The sequence below is a fragment of the Hyperoodon ampullatus genome (assembly GCF_949752795.1).
Source record: "Hyperoodon ampullatus genome assembly, chromosome: 7".
Classification (NCBI taxonomy): Eukaryota; Metazoa; Chordata; class Mammalia; order Artiodactyla; family Ziphiidae; genus Hyperoodon; species Hyperoodon ampullatus.
In genome coordinates this window covers 58,431,455-58,453,719 of record NC_136920.1, presented here as the reverse complement: position 1 = coordinate 58,453,719, position 22,265 = coordinate 58,431,455, and the positions used below count along the sequence as shown (strand labels likewise).

Below are 22,265 nucleotides of genomic sequence, written 5' to 3'. Positions count from 1 at the left end.
GAAATAAATTAAGAGACATGAAAATGCTTAGAAAATTGTAAAGCAGATATAAAGCATTACAGTTACTGTGATGAAAGCAGTGAGCCTCCTGCTTACTCCCCTACCTGGAAATAGGCGAAGGCCAAGTGATCCAAGGCATCCTCTAGACTTGCCTCATCCTCTGTCTTCCATTCTCCATAAGAGCCTCGGAAGAGACTGACAGCCTCCTCCAGCCATGGAATGGCATGGTAGTAATCTCCCATGTCATAGGCCACCTGCAGGGAGCATAAATACCATCACTAAAGCCTTAGTCCATGGGTAGAGAAAGGAAATGATACTGCAAAGAGTGGAGGGCCTTTGGAACCCAAGAAGGCAAGTTTTCTCTCTAATTCATTTAAATTAAATATATTAAGCATCTATTATACACAAGACAATGTACTAGGCATGGAGAATATAAAGCGTTCTTTCATTTAAAGAATTTATAATCTGGGGAGATGTGAGATATGAACTCAAGTAATTATAACACTGGGCAGAATGGCATGAATGCTTGAGAATCTCAGAAAGCTTCACGGAAGAAGTGCCATCTGAGATGAGCCTTCATTGAAGAAGGAAAAGAATTTCAATGAGCAGAGATTGGAATGAAGGTCATTTAATGGTGAGGGAATGGTAGAAACAGAAGCCAAAACCAAGAATGTGTTCAAGCAGTATATTGTGGCTATAGTCTAAGTCAAAGAGAGGCAGGAAATAAACATAAAAAGGCAATAGGGGCTAAGCTAATTAGAGTGTGACTGTCATGTTTTTAGGAAGATGCTGTTGGTAGCAATGTGAGGAATGGATTAAAAGCATTCAATTATTTATTCAATATTTACTGAGTATTTACAATGTACCTGGTGGTCCCTGCCTTTAAAGAGCTTACAATCAATCAAGGGGCACATAAGTAAACCAATAATTGTGACCTAATGCATTAGACATCTTAATGAAGGTAGACATTGGAACGTTATGAGAGTTCAGTGGATCTGTCCTCTATTAAATGTCTGAATGTGGGGAATATGGCAACACGCACTAGACACAGCTCCTGTCTCCTAATAGCTTACAGTTAACTAGAATACCAGAACTGCAGGTGGAATTTCCTGCAAGTTGATGTTGGAGACAGCAGGGAATTATGAAGTCACAGATTTGGAAGGCCTCTTTCTAATTCAGGTATAATATCCAGCAGGCAGAAAAATAGGGCAGAATCTAGAGATACTGCAACTCTGCCACCTAAACAGTTAAGTCCATTCGTATCCCCCATCTGCCATTAGCCTGCTGTGTTATCTTTCTGGTCCTTAAGTTTTCTATTTGTAAAAACGTTGAGTTGAAGAATAACAATAAAAAATGACTGAACTTTTCCTGTTAAGTTAACAATTTATTTAATTAAGATTTCCATGAGGAACTTTAAGTCTCAGCAATACAGCAGATTGAGATAACTGGAATACTTCCAACCACAAAGACTTAGAAATTTTGAATAAAATATAAAAAGCATTTAATTATATATTTTCAAGAAAGATTGGAAAATACCCAGGTACCAGAAGTAAAAAAGGAGTTGAAAATCCAAGTAATAAGCTTATGAGCAGATGCTGAAGCTGCCTAGGACAGGGTGGGGGTTGGTTCTAGTAACCTTGGTACTTAGTAACCTTAGGTTATAATACCCACATGAGGACAGTATGTGAGCCTTCTGTAGACCTCCCAAAACCTAGGAATTGGAATTAAGACACACTCATAAAACTGAAACCCATGAAAAACTACACTATAAGGGAAAAGAGTAGACCAGAAAAAAACCTACCCACTGTCATAAGGAGACAAGAAAGTTGGTTTGTTTCTGTCTGGCCTCTATTCAGAGAAATAGATATGGAAACTACCTAAGTGTCCATCAATGGATGAATGAATAAAGAAAATGTGATCTATATAATTCAGCCATTAAAAAGAATGAAATCTTGCCATTTGTGACAACATGGATGGACGTTGAGGGCATTATGCTAAGTGAAATAAGTCAGACAGAGAAAGACAAATACTGTATGATCTCACTTATATGTGGAAACAGAAACAAAACCAAAAACAAACAAAAACCCCAATCCCATAAATAGAGGGAGCAGATTGGTTGCCAGAGGCCAGGGATAGGGGGTAGGCGAAGTGGGTGAAAGGGGTCAAAAGGTATAAACTTCCAGTTATAAAATAAATAAGTCATGGGGATGTAATGTACAGGGGAAAAGAAAAGTATCTAAGGCTAGTGATACCACCAGACTACCTGGAAGAAGAAAACCCAAAACACTATGAAGGGATATTCCCGCAACTCTGGGCAGAAAAAGGCTCTTAGGGGGGAAAAAGTCCTGCTAAAAATAAGCTCACAATCAAAAATGATAAACTATATCAGGAAATAACTGATAATGAACAAGAGTCAACCAACACAACAGGAGGGTAGTAAAACTAGACAATTAGGAATTTCAGAAAATAGAAAGATTGATCTGCTTTAAAATAATCCATGGAGGAGGGTGCAGATTTGTCTACATGCTAATAATTATCGAAGTTTATTCTTCGACCCAGCAATACCACTCCCAAGTATTTAACCAAGAGAAATGAAAACACATGTCCACAAAAACACGTACATAAGAATGCTAATAGCAGCTTTATTCTAGCTGATGCTGGAAACAAATCAAGTATCCATCAACATGAGATTGGATAAATAGTTTGTGGTATATTCAAACAACGGACTACTACTCAGCAATAGAAAGGAATGAACTACTGATAAATGCCACAACATGTATGAATTTCACAGATACAACGTGCCGAGTGACTCAAGAGCACTTTGTATGGTTTAGGACAGTGGTCACCTGGCACCTGGGCAAGGTTAGAGTAGAAAGGGTGGGAGTGGTGAGAAGGAAAAGGAGCAGGGCTGTATTTAGCTATCTGTAAATTCTTTTTAAAAAATCTGAAACAAATAGAGCAAAATTTGAACATATATTTCATCTCAATATAGATATAATTGCTTCTTATTTTATGTGTACTTTTCTTATATTTGAAATATTTTATCTTTCAAAATAAGTAAATAAATACAGAAATAAGGATTGCCAGTGAGACTTTTAGGAAGCGACTTACTGAATTTTCAACATATGGTTTTGGTCTCAGAAAAGCCTCACTAAGGAAGCATATATTGGTACCATACATGGAACTGTTTTAACTGGCTTCAATTTAAATTAGCAATGAACATGATGATTCAGCTCTGATTCTATTCAGGATTTCAGAAAAGGAAAAATGGCATACGGAGAGGCTTAGGGCAACCCTCTCCACATTAATTTGGAAGACTGATTCTCAAAACTTGGATCCAGGACACATGAGGCCCCCTCTTATATCAGCTAATGAATACTGCAGGGGCTGGGAAAAATTCACTTTCCTGCAATATGCATCTTCAAAATTAAAAAGGATTTACTCCATTACTTCTTGGGCAAAGGCTAACAAAGAATATATTGTAAAATAACCTCAAGAGTGTTTAAAACTTGTGATCAAAGATCAGTTAAATATCTCATATGGAAGGTTCTTGAAGTCTGTTTTCTCAAGCAATGTTAAAACGATGATTTTTTTTCCTTTGGCCGCAGCACGCGGCTTGCAGGATCTTAGTTCCCCGACCAGGGATGGAACCTGTGACCCCTGCAGTGGAAGTGCAGAGTCCTAACCACTCGACCACCAGGGAAGTCCCAAGTGGCCTGTGTTTTGGCACTACTTTAATTTAGTATTTATAAATGCCTAGGAAATGTTGCAAGGGATTTCACAAAGTCTCAGGAGGCTGAGTTTCCGTGATCGACCTTCACATCACCATTTCCTTTCCTTTCCCCCACCCTTTGACCCTGCTTCTCCTTTCCACCTGGCTGTTCATCTACTGGCGGGGTGCTCTACTTAGGGTGACCATAGGGCCATTTTTCCCAGGACAGTCCCATTTTATGTCTGTCATCCTGGCTAATAACACCTCCTTCACTCTCAAGAGTGTCCTAAGTATGTGATTTCCTTATTATGGAAACAGCATGGGATTCAGAGTTAAAAGATGCAGGTCCAAATTTTAGTTCTGCTACTTAAAACTGTGCAACCTTAGGCAAGTTATTTACCCTCTGTGAACCTCAGTTTCTTCATCTCAAAATGGGGAATAATACCAAATTTCCAAGTTTGCTGTCAGGATTAGAAATATGTAAAAGGAATCAGGATATAGTGATTTCGTCCCCCAGAAAGAGAGCTGAGCAATTTGCCCTCCCTCTGAATATCATTACCTTGCCAACTTGGAAGCAGTCATCCCCCGTGAGGGAAAAAAGCCGTCTGGGACTGTACAGGTCAGTGACAGCACAGCCGGTGACTCTCTGGAAGACGCCTCGGGCAAGTCCCTTCACACTGAGCATGTACACGTCCTGCAGCCGCATCAGGGCCCTTGCTGCTCCCTCAAGGTCCTCAAAGGCTGGCAGGTCCTGTTCCACCTTCTCATAACCATCCTTCAGAGCTGTAAAGGTCATGAAAGCATCAATCTACCATTCAAAAAACAGGCGGTGAGCATTTAATACAGCAAGGCATCATCACCTTAATCACCATAATCATGAGGCTCATAATATTTCATGAGCAAAGATAATGTTTTATCTGCTTTTGTTCCCAGGGTAACAAAATCTTCTGAATGAGGAACAAACACTCTAGAGTAAAAACTAAGCACCTTTATCATGTTGTTCCATTCTACCTGTCTCCAGGAGTCTTGCCTTTTGGGGGACAAACTCTTCTTCCTCTTAACTTCCCCAAAGTCAACAAACTTCTTCAAGTACAAAGTAGAGTAAATTAGGAAAGTGATCTTACTACAGATCACACTGTAGTGGCAACTTAATAAAACAGAAATTATTAGAAGACATCACTTTTAGGGACTTCCCTGGCGGTCCACTGGTTAAGACTTTGCCTTCCAAAGCAGGGGGTGTGGGTTCGATCCCTGGTCGGGGAGCTAAGATCCCACATGCCTCGCGGCCAAAAAACCAAAACATAAAACAGAAGCAATATTGTAACAAATTCAATAAAGACTTTAAAAATGGTCAACATCAAAAAAAAAATCTAAAAAAGAAAAAGAAGACGACATCACTTTTACATGTATGTAAATGGGATGATATAACCTATAGTTCTTCATAGCATTGGAGTGAAGATCAAATGAGATAATGGATATGAAAGTGCTTTCTAGGACTTCCCTGGTGGTCCAGTGGTTAAGACCCCGCGCTTCCACTGCAGGGGGCGCAGGTTCAATCTCTGGTCAGGGAAGTTCCTCATGCTGTGTGGTGCAGCCAAAAAAAAAAAAACTAAACTAAAAACTTACTGAAAAAAAAGAAAAAAGTGCTTTCTAATTATAATCATATAAACATATTAACAAAGGGACCTAGTTCTTTGTAATAGTTAGAGCTAAGGAGATCAAGTAATACCTACCCACTTCATTATCCTTCATCACATCCCTTCAGAATCTCTCTCCTTTCCACTAAGTCAGGAGATAGAATCTTCTCTCACCCTCCAGCCCTCCTCATTACCTCGGATGTTCTCACTGGCCTCCAGACTATGTACCACATTCTTCCAGTCGGACTGTAGGCGTTTGATGAGAGTAAATGCAAGCAGAGGGTTAGACACAGGGGTTGCTGAATCTTCATGCAAAGATAGCACCTTGTCATAGAATCTGAAAGAGAGGAGTAGAATGATCTCACCTACTGATACAACCACTCTACCAAGTGAAGGCTGGCATGGTGTATGCACATTTAAAGTAGTTAAAAATGAAATGCTGAACCCCTTGAGACTCATGTAATATTCTAAGCAATAAGCACAAAGAATACGAAAACTATCAACACAACAAAAGTAGGTCCATTCATTTGTTCATTCAGCGAGTCAGTCTCCACTGGTCAATTTTTGTACGTCAGCTATCATGCTAGATGCTTGAGACCCAAAGGCAAGAGAGAGTGGAGCTCTCAAGGAGGTCACGAATAAGAAAATCCTTTTTTCTCTTATCACTCTATAATCAAAACTTAGAATCTGGTAGAAGCTCAAAAACATTGTTGAATTAGTTATGAAAACTGTGATATGTGCTATGAGAGAAGAGAGCATATAATGCTATGAAATGCTCTGGCAATTTGTAGGTAGGGCACCTAACCCAGGTGGGAGTTAGAAGGTGTAAGGGAAGACTTTCCAGAGGATATGCCACCTGATCTGTGTTCCGAAGGATTAGTTAAAATATCAATAGCTACTATTGAGCACTTACCATGTATTAGGCATCCTGTTAAGTGGTTTAAACATATTGTCTCATTTAATCCCCCCAATGATGCTTAGAATAGATTTTATCATGCACTTTTTACAGGAGGAGAAACTGCAACAAGGCTACCTGTTGGTAAACAACAAAGCCAGGAATGAACCCAAGCCTGCCTGACTCTGAAGCTGGGGTTCTTGGCTGATTTTACCACACTGTTTCCCATGGAGCTAGAACAAAGAAGAGAGGAGAGTAGTTTTATTGAGCCAACAGAGACCAAAGTGTCCAAAGGCACAGAGGCTTGACATATATTTGATCATTCAGTAAGTCACTTGCTAGATGTCAGACTCCATGCTGGAAGCTGAGGATAAACAGGCAAGACAGGGTCCAATGATCAAGGATTTTTTTTTTTTAATAAGGAGGAGGGGGAAAGGATGGTGAAAGGGAAGGGGAGGGGAAGAGGAGGGAAAGGGTGAGGGAGAGGAAGAAGGAGAAGAGAAGGAGAATTTATCATTATTATTTTTTTAAATTTATTTTTGGCTGTGTTGGTCTTCGTTGCTGCGTGCAGGCTTTCTCTAGTTGCAGCGATCGGGGGCTACTCTTCATTGTGGTGCGCGGGCTTCTCATTGCAGTGGCTCCTCTTGTTGCAGAGCACAGCTCTAGGCTCTCAGGCTTCAGTAGTTGTGGCACACGGGCTCAGTAGTTGTGGCTCACGGGCTTAGTTGCTCCACGGCATGTGGGATCTTCCTGGACCAGGGATTGAACCCGTGTCCCCTGCACTGGCAGGCAGATTCTTAACCACTGTACTACCAGGGAAGTCCGATCAAGGGTTTCATGGACAAGAAAATAGCTGATTTCTCATCACACTCTTTTCCTAAGTTCAATATATATTTCTATGAAAGAATAAATGAAATACATTCTTCTAGGAGCTAGGAACAAAATTTTGAATAAGACAATAACCTTCATCTTAAAGACTTGCAGCCTTTGAGATCACAAATAATTACATTACAGGTGCAACACCAGATTTAAGAACAAGGTTTAGTGGAGAGTACACAACGGGGGTGATTAATTTGGCCAGAGCAGGTCAGAGAAGGTTTCACAGAGGAGATAATAAACTGACTTGATGGGTAAATGCAAATAATGAGGAAGGGAGAAGGAGGCTTCCTTCCAAGGCAGGCAGAGACAGTTCAACATATGCAAAGGTACAGAGAGAAACAGGGAAATTACAAGCCGTTTAGTATTGCTGGAGCACGGGGTATATTGGGAGGATGGGGAGACTAGACTGGAGAAGTGAGGAGCGCCTCATAGACCTTGCTGAGAAATTTGGTTTTTACCCTGCGTGCAATTAGGAGCAGCAAAAGGTTTTAAGTGAGAGTGGAATGCACTATGATACGTTACATATATAAATCTGTGAGAAGGTGAGGAGGAGGGGTTAGAAGTGGAAGTGACCAGAGGCGGAAAGACCATAACAGTGACAGTGGGAGCAGAGAATGGGATGGTTTCAAGGAAGATATTTAGGAAGCAGATCATATAGAAACTGGTGATGGTTGTAATGGGGAATGAACAGGTGGGTTATCCAGCATGCTTCCAACCTTTCTGGTTTGCCAACATTTGCAGAAAATGGCCAGAAATGTTTGGGCCAGAAGTGATCATCTTTCTCATTAATTTCTCTCCTCCTCGATGTCCTACAAGAGTGTTCATACAAGCAAAAGATGCTGTTTCCTTTCCTGGCATACTATGGTTATTCCATTGCTAACCCTCTAACAGGATTTATATTGTTGAAAGTTATTAGTTATAGTAAGGCAGACTTAAGAGTTCTAGTCCTGCCCTCTAAGACTTTTTTCCCTTTGTTTTAAAATTATTAATTTTGAAAACAATACAATAACAACAATGGAAGTAAAAGAAAAAAGTGTGGGGACTTTCCTGGTGGCGCAGTGGTTAAGAACCCACCTGCCAATGCAGGGGACACGGGTTCGAGTCCTGGTCGGGAAGTTCCCACATGCTGTGGAGCAACGAAGCCCATGTGCCACAACTACTGAAGCCCGCATGCCTAGAGCCCATGCTCCGCAACAAGAGAAGCCACCACAATGAGAAGCCCACGCACCGCAACGAAGAGTAGCCCCCGCTCACTGCAACTAGAGAAAGCCCGCGTGCAGCAACGAAGACCCAATGCAGCCAAAAATAAATAAATAAAATAAATAAATAAGCTAAAAAAAAAAAAAAAAAAGAATCTGCCTGCCAATGCAGGTGACACGGATTCAAGCCCTGGTCCAGGAAGATCCCACATGCCACGGAGCAACTAAGCCCGTGCACTATAACTACCGAGCCTGTGCTCTAGAGCCCGCAAGCCACAACTACTGAGCCCACATACAAAGAGGAGCCCCCGCTCGCTGCAACTAGAGAAAGCCTGTGTGCAGCAATGAAGCCAAAAATAAATAAATAAATAAATAAATAAATATTTTTTTAAAAAGGAAGTGTGAGCAAAGTGAAAAGGATATGGATTTATATGAATGCATGCAAGAGCACGTGAGAATAGAAGAGTCCTTTGGCCAAAGTGGAGGACTTCAGTGAGTGGAAAGGGATGGAAGTGACGAATAGAGGGAGTGGCAGGGTGGTGGCAGATTTCAATCCAGTGAAACAGTCAGACCTAAGGATTTCTCAAGGGGACCTCAACTATAAACAGAGCCTGAAACAGAATACTTGCTTCGGGTAGAGGTGCTTCTAGCGAGCCAAACGTTCAATTCAAGCATAAGCTAAGGAAAAAGGATCTGCACCTGGGTGCCCCAGGGAGGAAATGGGAAGCCTGTCAAGTCCCAGGACGTCTCTGATCCCCAAGACAGGGGTATCTGAGAGCAGCTACTCTAGGGTTTTGAAACTAAACCAGCCTCCAGGGTGTGGGATTTTGTTTTACTACGCATTATTTCCTGCTTCAGCTCCATATGGAACTACTTAGTGAAAGATATTCCACTGCTAGAGAAAAACACTTACAAGCAAAGACTTGAGCTTGAGTTCAGCCTGAAGGGTAAGTGTCCAGGGACAACTGAGGCTGAGTGGGCAGGAATTTTATAAGCCAGTTGAATAGGGAGGAGCTGGAAGGAGACCTGAGAGGTATCCTGACCCAGTTTCCAACTATCCCTCAGTTTCCTCCTCTATAAAATGGCAGAACTGGTCTAGTCTAGAATATCTCTATGAATCCTTTTGGCACAACCATTCTATTATTTCTTTCCATCACCTTTTCCACAACTGAATAAACAGATTCCTCATCTGGTGCTTGAGAACTAATGTATAACAGGCATCAGAGGAAACTGTGGCACAAAGAGAAAGAAGCAAGACAGAGAGGTGAAGATCTGTTCCAAGTCACCCATCAGATCAAAAGCCACATCTTGTTCTCTTCACATCCCACTTTGTATTATGGTGTCAATTTATTTAGGGCAGGGGTTTGATCTCTACTGCAGCACACAATTCAATTCAGTGTTCAGGTATGTCATCTTTCTGTCACACAAAGAAAAAAAGACCTATCAACTGCTATCTGAGGCTGGTTTGGAATCTAAACGTTGGCCTTATGCTCAGCCTCTGAGCAAATAGCTGGTTTTCAGAGACCGAGTTACTGGATGCTGAATTCAAACCTCAGGGTTCCCTAAATGGCATTTTGCTTTAACAAATGCTGAGAATGGAAAATCAAATCCTTTCCTTCAAAAATCTGCACATAAAATTTGCAACCCAATCCCTGCATTAAACATAGCCCAACCACAATACATGGGCTATTTTAATTCAATATGTTTCTCCTTTGGAATTCAGAAATGGCTTTGTCTCAGTTCTTCTGAGATATTCTGAATGCTTAATTCCTAGCACAGAAATAATTGCTGCTTATACTACTTTTTAAATCTTGGTGGTTTTTTTAAACTGCAACAACAAAAAAAGGTAGGGGTTAGCTAAATAGTATATAACTAGTATTCATAATACTATACTAGTATACAACTGTATATATTATTGGGCTGGCCAAGAAGTTCGTTCAGGTTTTTGGAAGATGTTACGGAAAAACCCGAACGAACATTTTGGCCAACCCAATATAACTAGTATAATTTTTATTCATTAACTTGAGGTAGGGAGTAGTAGTTTCAACACCAAAAATATTTCACTTCTAAATTTAGAAATTCAAAGAAGTGATCAACACTGCAAGTTCTCTCTTCTGAACCTGTTCCCCAAGAGGCCCGGCATTAGGATTCTGACACCCATCTCCGTCTAAGCCACTCAAATAAAGAGATTAGTGGTATGAGAACAAGCACATGAGTAGCAGGGAGCAGGACGGCATCTTGAATCAAAGAGAAGAGTCTGTTCTACTTCCACCAATGAACAAAATTATATCATTTTGCTCTGTAAGCACAGGCCCACAGAACACTAGGCAACTATGCTACTCCAAAGAGTGACAAGAATTATTGAACTTCTCATCATTTATTGTTCTAATTAATACACGCTTACGTATACTCTACATATGTGTGTATCATCATGCTATTTCAAACTAACAGTAAATTTAAACATGCATACAACCACTTATAAGCAAACTACATACTTAAGACCATGTACCAAATTACATCATCATTCAGTCACCATTAAGTAACAAATAAGATCTCTCACATACACTTCCTCACACAAACTGATTCCCTTCTACGTGGGCTCTCCCACACAGCCATAGTGGCTCTCACACCTTCTTCCCATATGGCCTGGAAACAGTGTTACTACCGTATACACTCGCTCACAGTTTTATCAGCGGCACACTGTGAGATAGCTCTCTGTGGTCTCAGCTCAGCTGAGGGTCACAAGATATAAATACAGTATTAATATATTCAGATAACTATGTGGTTACACCTCTGTTTCTCATATTGTGAGCTTCTCAGTGTCCCAGGAGAAGGTGCACAGCACATATTCATACATAGGGTATCATATCCAACCATTCATCTTTCATTGTTTGGCACTGCAGAGTCGATACATGATGACAGTGCCTCAGTGTTCCAAGTCTTACAGTAGTTTGACTGTATAGCAGAACAACATTGGCCGAGCATCTGCCGTTGTGTACTACACTCAGCATCCCCTAGCATCAACTATGGTTTTGCCCAGTGTTTTCTTGGTGTCAAATACTTTCATATTCATATAACATCTCAGTTATAGTATTTAGAGCTGTTACGTGTGTAAAGAGAAGGGAGGGCAGAAAGCAAGGGGAAGGATGGACGTCTCAGATTAACAATCATGATGTTACAGACTCCGAGCTCCTAGAGGGCAGGGTTTGGTCCTGTTCACCATTCTCTCCCTAGTGCCTGGAACAGTGCTTGGCTCATCGAAGGCACTCAAACATACGTGTTGAATAAACTGATGAACACAAAGCATTATTCATACAGTGACCTGGACAATTATTCGGCATCCTTCACATGCAGACTATGATACCCATAGTGTCATGCCTGCCCAGTCTCAATGACATGTAAATCTCATACATGGTCACAGAATGTCACCCCATACTAAACATCAGTTCCCTGGGTCACACGGTCAACACACGTGTGGCTACAGGGTCACTCTTCTCTCCATTTCACTCTTGCAATGTTGTTGTGTCTCTGTGACACAGAGCCTGGGGGCCCACACAGCTTGACCCAGCACCTTGGGCGGCCCTACTCCACCTCGGAGTCGCTGCTCCACACTTTTCCACAGTGTATCAACTTGGCGGTGTGATGTTGGATTGGGGTGCCACTGTGTGTGTGTGAGGGACAGAGTCAGAGGTCCTACACAGTGTGACACAGTGTCTTGAGGTCCCACACAGGATGACGGTGTATCTGGGGAGTCACACTGGGCCATGGTATCGCACTCACGGTGAGACACCGCATGTGAGGTCCCGGCAGGGTGTCGATGAACCTAAGAATTACCCACCCCCGTGGCACGGTGTCTTGGCCTCGTCCTCTGACTCGGTCTCCCCTACTCAGACCCCACCCCCGTGCCCTCACCTGGTCAGATCCCGCAGCCGCGCCTCCTCCCCGCGCAGGTAGCGCCGCAGCAGTCCCAGCAGCCGGCGCTCGGGCGCCAGGGCGCGCGCCACACTGGTCAGCGCCGAGAACGTGTCCCCGCGCGCCGCGACCCCGGCCGCGTCCCCTGCCTGGAGCGCCAGCACCGCCAACAGCGCTGCCAGCCGCGCAGCGGGGCCCATCGCCGGCGCTGGCGCGCGTCCTCTCAGACCTTCCAGTCCGGCCCTGCGCCCGACGCTCCACCCCGGCCCGCCCCCGGCTCCTCCTCGCTCTGACCCCTCCCCTCGCTCTCCACCTCCCACCTTCTTGCCCCCTAGCTCCCCAGACTGCGTGTGGGCTGCCTGCAACCTCAGTGTCCGCCCGCCCTCCACTAAATCACAGCCCTGGGAAAACATTTCCACTGTGTCTATTTCACACTTGGGGAAATTGAGGCAGCGGGTGTGGTGAGGCATGAATTCACCAGTCTATGGCTGTACAACGCCATCCAAAAATATTCACCCCTCTGGATCAGGGGGTGGAAATGCAGAAACATCACTGGATTCTGATGGAGAAATCGGGAGAGTAAATGTCATGGTATGGTAACAGCGGTGCGGGTAAAGAGCTGTGACAGACCAGAGGGGAAGAAAACACTTCACACAGAACTTGACGTCTGAACCATTTTGAAGGATGAGTAGAATTTTGACAGGAGGTAGAGGGTGAAGGCCATTAGGGTCAGCGCATGACAAATCTAGGACCTATACAACCACAAACTCTGGGGTCCTGGGTCACTGCTCTACACAACATACCCATGATCACTGAAGCAAACAAAAATATTATTATTATATCCTACTACTTATTCTTTCCCCCTCTTTCCCAGGCAGTGTTATTCACTCATTCGTTCATTTAACAAATATTTAGCACCTGTTCCACTGTGCTGAGGACAAAGAGAAATAGCAGATCCAACCCTGGACTCATAAGGGGAGACAGAGATGTAAACAAATAACCACAAAGTGCTGTCAGGGTAACCGAGGGTTGTGCAGTGAGCAAGGGCAACTCTGAGGAGGGAGCCCATCCCCATGCATAGACGGTGGAGAGGGCTTCACAGAGGGGGCAACGTGTGCAGGTCCAAAAGGATGAAAAGGAATTGTCTGGAAGATGTCGGGCAAGGGAGGGATGGGCTTTCCTGGAGAAGGTACTATGTATGCCAAGGTTCGGAGATGGAAAATAGTTTGAGGTGCAGAGATGATGAAAAGTTCCTTGTGGTTGGGCCTGTCAGATTGTGACGTGTTTTTGCATGTCATACTAAGAAATTTAGCCTGTTATGAAAATTCAATGGAAGGGTTTTTTTTAATTGAAAAAAAATTTATTTATTCGGCTGCATCGGGTTTCAGTTGCGGCACGCGGGATCTTCGTTGAGGCATGCAGATCTTTCGTTGCGGCACGTGGGCTTCTCTCTAGTTGTGGCGTGTGGGTTTTTCTCTCTCTAGTTGTGGCACACGCAGGCTCCAGGGCACGTGGGCTCTGTAGTTGTGGTGCCCGGGGTCGAGAGCGCGTGGGCTCTGTAGTTTGCGGCACAAAGGCTCTCTAGTTGAGGCACACGAGCTCAGTAGTTGTGGCGCACAGGCTTAGTTGCCAGGGATCGAACCCATGTCCCCTGCTTTGGAAGGTGGATTCTTTACCACTGGACCACCAGGGAAGTCCCCCAGTGGAAGTTCTTAAGGTGGCATTAATAGCCATCCAGTGACTGAGCAAGGTGAGGGAATAAAGGCCCAGCCATTTAGCCCAACATGAGAGAGCTCTGACAGGCAATACTAGCTCTAGCCCTCCTGCCACATTAATCAACGCTTCGTCAAGCCTCTTTGACCTCTTCCTCTGCCCTTTCCTGCTTCCTGTCCCTTTCACAGATGTTGATCCCTAACAAATATCTTGCACTTCAAACTTCATCTCAGCATCTGCTTCTGGAGAACCCGATCTGTAACACCAATGCAATCAACATACACAGCTGGTAAATGTAGAGCAGGAACTTGAACCCAGGTGGTGTGGATCCAGGTGCCATATTCTTTTTTTTTTTTGGGGGGGGGGTGCCATATTCTTAATTGCTACCAGAGGCAGATTTACCATGAAGCCTTTGAAGCTTAAGCTTCAAGGCCCCTAACTTGCACAAACCCTTTCCAACACCCTCAGGATTGAGGGGTGGCAGAACCTAACAATATGTTCACATTGTTATATGTATTTGTAAAATTTGCAAAATAAAGCTATTTTAATGACAATTTTCTCTTTCCACTCTGACTTCCTCTCCATTACACTTCCCCTTATGGTGGGCATGTTGGAATGGCCAAGGGTCTGTACTTACAACTGAGTAGTCATCTTAGCCTGCTTTCTGCCCATAGAAGGTTGAGGGTTGTAGTATGAAGAATAATGGCCCCCCAAAGAGGCCCATGTCCTAATTCCCACAGCCTGTGACTATGTTGCCTCACATAGCAAAGGGAATTTTGCAGGTGTGATTAAGGATCCTGAGATGCCCCATTTATTTACTTATTCATTTATTTTACATCAGTATGGGCTCATGAATTTTACTGAATGAATTATAATTCATTACTTTGCTTATTTTGAATCTCATATTGCCCTAGAGTTAGTCAATGGTAGCCTCTTCAATCTGGCTCCTGTGTCCTTTTGATATGTCCCCTTCATTCCTTGGGCACTTCCATAATTTGTTACTTCCAAGGTATTCCAAATCGCCATGTACTTTCCCTGCTCCTGTCCTGGAATCAAGCATTTCCCCCATGAGCCCTGGTTGCTTGTATTCAGAAACTAAGGTCTGGGTGCTAAGTATGCTCATTGCAACTGTAGTGTCTCTGCTCTCAGGTCCTTTCAGCAGACAGAACTACGTAATTATATATAACCCTGTTAAACTTTTCTTAAGTATTTTTTCTTTTAAAAAATGAGATATAATTTACAAACTATAAAATCCACATTTTTAAAGTGTACGATTCATTCATTTTTACTATATTCACAAGGTTGTGCAACCATCACCACTAATATTTTCTTGCACCCCCCCAAAAAAAACCCTATGCCCATTAGCTGCCATTCTCCATCCCCCTCCCATGTGACAACCACCAATCTACTTTCCATCTATATGGATTTACCTATTATGGGCAATTCATATAAATGGTTCCACTTTTGATACTATAATAAATGGAATTTTCTTAATTTCATTTTAAAATTGTTCATTGTTAGTATATAGAAATTCAGTTGATTTTTGTATATTGATCTTGTGTCCTGTAACCTTACTGAAATTGCTTATTATGTTTAATCGTGTTTTTTGTTTATTCCTTATAATGTTATATATAGAAGATTAAAACATTGGAAAATGGAGAGAGTTTACTTCCTCCATTTGAATCTGGATGTTTTTTCTTTCTTTTTTTTTTCCTAATTTACTTTGCTAGAACTTCCAGTGCAATGTTGAAGTGACCAGAGATGATATCATTGTCTTGTTCCAGATCCCGGGTGGAAAATTTTCAGTCTTTCACCATTAAGTATGATGTTAGCTGTGCATTTGTCAATGCTTTAACTAGGCTGAGGAAGATCTCTTCTGTTCCTAATTTTTTAAGTGTTTTTATCTGTCAAGTACATTTTCTGCATCTATTGAGATGATCATGTGGTTTTTATCCTTTTTTGTCTTAATATTATGTGTTATAATGATTGATTTTTAATATTTATTTACTTATTTATTTGGTTGCGTTGGGTCTTAGTTGCGTCAGGCGGGCTCCTTAGTTGTGGCAGGCAGGCTCCTTAGTTGTGGCAAGTGAACTCTTAGTTGCGGCATGCATGTGGGATATAGTTCCTGGATCAGGAATCGAACCCAGGCCCCCTGCATTGGGAGTATGGAGTCTTAACCACTGCACTGCCAGGGAAGTCCCATAATGATTGATTTTTGTTTGTTAAACCAACCTTGCATTCTGGGTTAAATCTTGTTCATATGTTGCTGGGTTCACCTTGCTATTTGTGCTTCACTGAACTTCTTGGTTTATGTCTTTTCAAATCTGGGAAATATTCATATATTATTTCTTCAAATATTTCTTTTTGAAAATCTTCTGGAATTCTGATGACATAAATTAGGTACTGGCTCACAGATCATTAAGGCTCTGTTCACTCTTTTTGTTGTTGTTGTTATTTTTGAATTTTTTTAACATCTTTATTGGAGTATAATTACTTTACAATGGTGTGTTAGTTTCTGCTTTATAACAAAGTGAATCATTTATATATATATATATATGTATATATATATATATATATCTCCCCATATCTCCTCCCTCTTGTGTCTCACTCCCATCCTCCCTATCCCACCCCTCTAGGTGGTCACAAACCACCGAGCTGATCTCCCTCTGCTATGCAGCTGCTTCCCACTAGCTATCTATTTTACATTTGGTAGTGCATATATGTCCATGCCACTCTCTCACTTTGTCCCAGCTTCCCCTTCCCCTTCCCTGTGTCCTCAAGTCCATTCTCTATGTCTACGTCTTTATTCCTGTCCTGCCCCTAGGTTCTTCAGAACCATTTTTTTTGAGATTCCATATATATATGTGTTAGCATACAATATTTGTTTTTCTCTTTCTGACTTAACTTCACTCTGTATGACAGTCTCTAGGTCCATCCACCTCACTACAAATAGTTCAATTTCATTTCTTTTTATGGCTGAGTAATATTCCATTGTATATATGTGCCACATCTTCTTTAACCACTCATCTGTTGATGGACACGTAGGTTGCTTCCATGTCCTGGCTATTGTAAATAGAGCTGCAATGAACATTGTGGTACATGACTCTTTTTGAATTATGGTTTTCTCAGGGTATATGCCCAGCAGTGGGATTGCTGGGTCGTATGGTAGTTCTAGTTTTAGTTTTTTAAGGAACCTCCATACTGTTCTTCATAGTGGCTGTATTAATTTACATCTCACCAACAGTGCAAGAGGGTTCCCTTTTCTCCACACCCTCTCCAGCATTTATTGTTTGTAGATTTTTTTGATGATGGCCATTCTGACTGGTGTGAGGTGATACCTCACTGTAGTTTTGATTTGCATTTCTCTAATGATTAGTGATGTTGGGCATCCTTTCATGTGTTTGTTGGCAATCTGTATATTTTCTTTGGAGAAATGTCTATTTATGTCTTCTGCCCATTTTTGGATTGGGTTGTTTGATTTTTTGATATTGAGCTGCATGAGCTGCTTGTATATTTTGGAGATTAATTTGTCAGTTGCTTCATTTGCAAATATTTTCTCCCATTCTGAGGGTTGTCTTTTTGTCTTGTTTATGGTTTCCTTTGCTGTGCAAAAGGTTTTAAGTTTCATTAGGTCCCATGTGTTTATTTTTGTTTTTATTTCCATATCTGTAGGAGGTGGGTCAAAAAGGATCTTGCTGTGATTTATGTCATAGAGTGTTCTGCCTATGTTTTCCTCTAAGAGTTTTATAGTGTCTGGCCTTAGATTTAATCCATTTTGAGCTTATTTTTGTGTATGGTGTTAGGGAGTGTTCTAATTTCATTCTTTTACATGTAGTTGTCCAGTTTTCCCAGCACCACTTATTGAAGAGGTTGTCTTTTCTCCATTGTATATTCTTGCCTCCTTTATCAAAGGTGAGGTGACCATATGTGCGTGGGTTTATCTCTGGGCTTTCTATCCTGTTCCACTGATCTATATTTCTGTTTTTGTGCCAGAACCATACTGTCTTGATGACTGTAGCTTTGTAGTATAGTCTGGGATCCTGATTCCTCCAGCTCTGTTTTTCTTTCTCAAGATTGCTTTGTCTATTCAGGGTCTTTTGTCTCACAATACAAATTGTGAAATTTTTTGTTCTAGTTCTGTGGAAAATGCCATTGGTAGTTTGATAGGGATTGAATTGAATCTGTAGATTTCTTTGGGTAGTATAGTCATTTTCACAATGTTGATTCTTCCAATCCAAGAACATGGTATATCTCTCCATCTGTTTGTATCATCTTTAATTTCTTTCATCAGTGTCTTAGAGTTTTCTGCATACAGGTCTTTTGTCTCCCTAGGTAGGTTTATTCCTAGGTATTTTATTCTTTTTGTTGCAATGGTAAACGGGAGTGTTTCCTTAATTTCTCTTTCAGATTTTTCATCAGTAGTGTATAGCAATGCAAGAGATTTCTGTGCATTAGTTTTGTATCCTGCTACTTTACCAGATTTGTTGATTAGCTCTAGTAGTTTTCTGGTAGCATCTTTAGGATTCCCTATGTATAGTATCATGTCATCTGCAAACAGTGACAACTTTACTTCTTCTTTTCCGATCTGGATTCCTTTTATTTCTTTTTCTTCTCTGATTGCTGTGGCTACAACTTCCAAAACTATGTTGAATAACAGTGGTGAGAGTGGACAACCTTGTCTCGTTCCTGACCTTAGAGAAAATGGTTTCAGTTGTTCACCACTGAGAACGATGTTGGCTGTGGGCAATTTTTTTTTAATCTTTTTTTCTCTCTGTTGTTCAGATTAGATAATTTTAATGAATTTATCTTCAAGTTCACTGACTCTTTCCTCTGTCATGTCTATTCTGCTATTGAGTTCATCAGTGAGTTTTTTTAGTTTGGTTATTATACTTTCATTAGATTCCTCTTTATATCTCTTCTTTCTTGATACTTTCTACCTTTCCATTCACTTCAAGAGTATTCACCCTTACTTCTTGGAGCATTTTGTAACAATCTTCAACAATTTCAACATTTGTGTCATCTTTTCCTTGACATTTGTTGATTGTCTTTTCTCATACTAATTGAGATTTTCCTGATTCTTTGTATGCTGAGTATCATAGGATTAAATACTGGATATTTTGAATGTTACGCTTTAAATGTCTAGATCTTGTTTAAATCTTATGGATAATAGTAATATTTTTCGTTTTAGCATACAGCTCATCCAGTTTGAGTCAGAAGTACTGACCTGCCTTTGTGGTTGTGGTTCCAATGTCGGTTCAGTTTTCAAAGCTTTTGCAATGCTATTCAGATCTGTCCCAGTTGTATGCCACCCAATGGCCAGTCTTAGATCTGGACAGTGGTCTGTTGTATACCTCAGTACTCAGGTGTATGGTATGCTACTTAGCATCAGATCCATGCCTGCACAGTTCAGGGGTGAGGTCACAAATTATGGGGTTGCTCTCCTGAACTCCTCACTCTCTGTGATTTCTCTGATACTTTCCAGTCTTCTGAACCCCCCACTTTTCAGTCCTTTGGCCAAAAACCTGGGGGTTCAGTTACTCTTCTCTGCTGTGTCCTTTTCATGATTGCATGTATCTAGGGCCAAGTGGCAGGAGGATAGAGGTAGAAAAAAAAATCAGTGGGGGTTTTCCCTACTACTGGGATTGTTGAAAGCAAAAATTACAACATTATTTGATATGGTTTCAGTGTACGTAGATGTAATACATAAGATAAATTGAAGTTTTAGGTGGCCATAGGCACTCACTGCCACCACTGCCATTGTGGCCACCACTGTGGGATTGCCTGGAGGGAGGGGTGCAGGAGGACAGAGAACAACAGACAAGAAAGGTTGGATGTTACCCCCCCACCCCCAAACCTCAATGTGAGAGTCCTCTTTTCCTCTTCTTGAGCCAGAGTTAGAGGGCTTCCCCTGCAGCTTTCTCAGTACTCAACCCGGGGCCCACTTACAGGTTTAAGGTTGCTGAGGATCAAAAAGAGGAAGCTCACTGCCAGTTCAGTGGTCCTTCAAATTCTGGTCTTTCCCCTCAATCTAACTGCTATCATTTACTTTGCAGAGTCCTCAAATGCCTGTTCCATGGATTCTGTCCAGGTTTTATAGATGCATTCAGGGGGCAAGACATCATCCCACAACCAGAATTTCCTACGCTTTTATATTTTGTTTTAATTCTGCATCAGAGAGGAATTTTTGAAGTCACTCTAAGTAACAACGGAGTTCCAAGTTCAGCCAAAACCAAACTAAATTTTAACTAAATTATGCTACAAGTACAAATAATTGTGTGACAATAGAATAGATATTTTCCAAGAAAGCTAAGTTTGTGAGGCTCAACTTATGTTCCTGTTTGGTACTCAGCAAGGTTTTTTTGTTTGTTTATTTTTTGACCTGTGTTATTAGACAATTCCTATTTCTGAACGTTAAAAACTAAAAAATGCATGTTAGCTTTGAGGAAATGTTACTATTAGGTTTTTTAATGCAAAAATAGAAAATTGAAGTAGAAATAAAAGGGTCAAGGAAAAGATCATGATTTTCAAATAAATATCAAGGCAGAGGAGAGACAGGCTTTTCCATAAATGATCAACAGCATCAGCTTCATGTCATGCCCCTCTTCCCTGCTCACTCCACACCAGCCACACTGGCCTTTGGCCTTTTCATTTCATGCTCCTGCCAAGCTCTTTCCTGATTCATGAGTAATTTCTGACTCACCCCTACTCACCCTTTGAGTCATTTCCTCAAGGATCTTTTATTTGTCTGCAGATTAGGTTCAAATCCCCATAATATTCAAAACACCCCCTATATTTTCCCTTGGTAGGATTTATTACAATTATAATTCCTTATTTCTATAATTCATGTCAATCTGCTCTACGAGATCATAAGTTTCATATAGGCCGGACTGAGCTTAGCAGAGTGCCAGGCAATAGTAGGTACTCATTTAAAGAGAATAAATAGAGCAAAAGGAGCATTCAAAATAATCCCACTCATCAATCTCTTTATTGAGGGTCCTCTATGTGCCAGTCCTCTGCCAAGTCTTTTCTAATATTTATCTCCTTTATTCTCACAATAAGCCTATAAGGTATGTATTTTTTTTTTGCATTTTATGGTTGGGAAAACCATTGAAGTTAGTGATTCAACAGCAAGATGGTAAAGCCTGAAATTGAAACCAGTTCTCGGCTGAGTACTCTTTCCACTGCATCATTACTTGGTGTTGCTCATCACCAGCTCCTGGCTCAGCCTCCTTCCGATACCCAGGAAGAGTTTCTGGGATACTCACTTCTCACTTCTCAGTTTTATTCTCCTCTGTATTATGAAAGGATTAAACAAATGGATTGATGTTTCTAAAACTGTGGTCCACAGTACACCTGCATCAGAATCATAGGGGGAAGAGTGGATGTGCTTATGAAAAATTCAGTGTCCATAGCCCTACCAGACTCACTGAATCAAAATGTAGGGGACGAGGAGGCAAAGTCCAGGAATCTGCATTTTTAACAGGCTCTTGAGGAGATGCTTATGCACATTTAATTTAATTTGGTGATTTCCAAAGTTCCCTCCAGCTTGACAGTCTTTTCTTCTAAGACATTAAATTTGGAGGGCATGCCTTTGTATCTCTATCATCTTTTACAGAGCTGTGAACTCAATATATACTATTTCTAGTGAATGAATACATTTGAATTTGGAAGACAGATTCTTAGGTATTTACCAGCTGTGATTCCTTGGGAAAATTACTTCACCTCTTGACCCTTAGAGTTATCATCTTTTAAGATGGAATTAATAATAACAACCCCTATCCTGGCTTCCAACAGTTCATGTGGGAGATAAATTAAATCATGTTTTTGAAAGCTCTTGTGATTCCAAGTTGAGGAACCGCTACAGGTATAAAATGGACACCAACAGGTGTTACTTCAGTCCTCAAACTCACAGATGGCTCAGTTACAGCTCTTTCAAATGGACAGAATAGGTAGTTTATTAAAACACAAAACAGAAACCACCACCTTTGAAAATCATATTTCCTTGGAAAGACTCTACTTGCTTTTTTTTTAGAAACCTGAGGCATTCCTATCGCGCCCCCTGGTGGAACTTAGAAGCTAACTCAAATCCACAATTCTTGTCAAACGCCATTTACTTAGCAACAATGTATATAGCCTGGTCCTGGAAGATCCCACATGCCACGGAGCAACTAAGCCCGTGGGCCACAACTACTGAGTTTGTGCTCTAGAGCCTGTGAGCCACAACTACTGATCCCACGTGCCACAACTACTGAAGCCCACATGCCAGAGCCCGTGCTCCACAACAAGAGAAGCAACCACAATGAGAAGCCCCCGCA

General features: G+C 41.4%; 1 protein-coding gene across 1 annotated transcript in view; it reads right to left on the bottom strand.

The window, feature by feature from the left end:
• Positions 1 to 12,434, bottom strand: part of P4HA3 (prolyl 4-hydroxylase subunit alpha 3) — a gene marked incomplete at its 5' end in the record, with an annotated part of 33,952 nt that extends 21,518 nt beyond the window's left edge. Inside the window, 4 exons of the mRNA XM_079707543.1 lie at positions 105 to 254; positions 4,272 to 4,495; positions 5,544 to 5,686; positions 12,235 to 12,434. Of these exons, the coding sequence (XP_079563669.1) occupies positions 105 to 254; positions 4,272 to 4,495; positions 5,544 to 5,686; positions 12,235 to 12,434 (717 nt within the window). The remainder of the gene's footprint in view (positions 1 to 104; positions 255 to 4,271; positions 4,496 to 5,543; positions 5,687 to 12,234) is intronic.
• Positions 12,435 to 22,265: the final 9,831 nt, after the last annotated feature.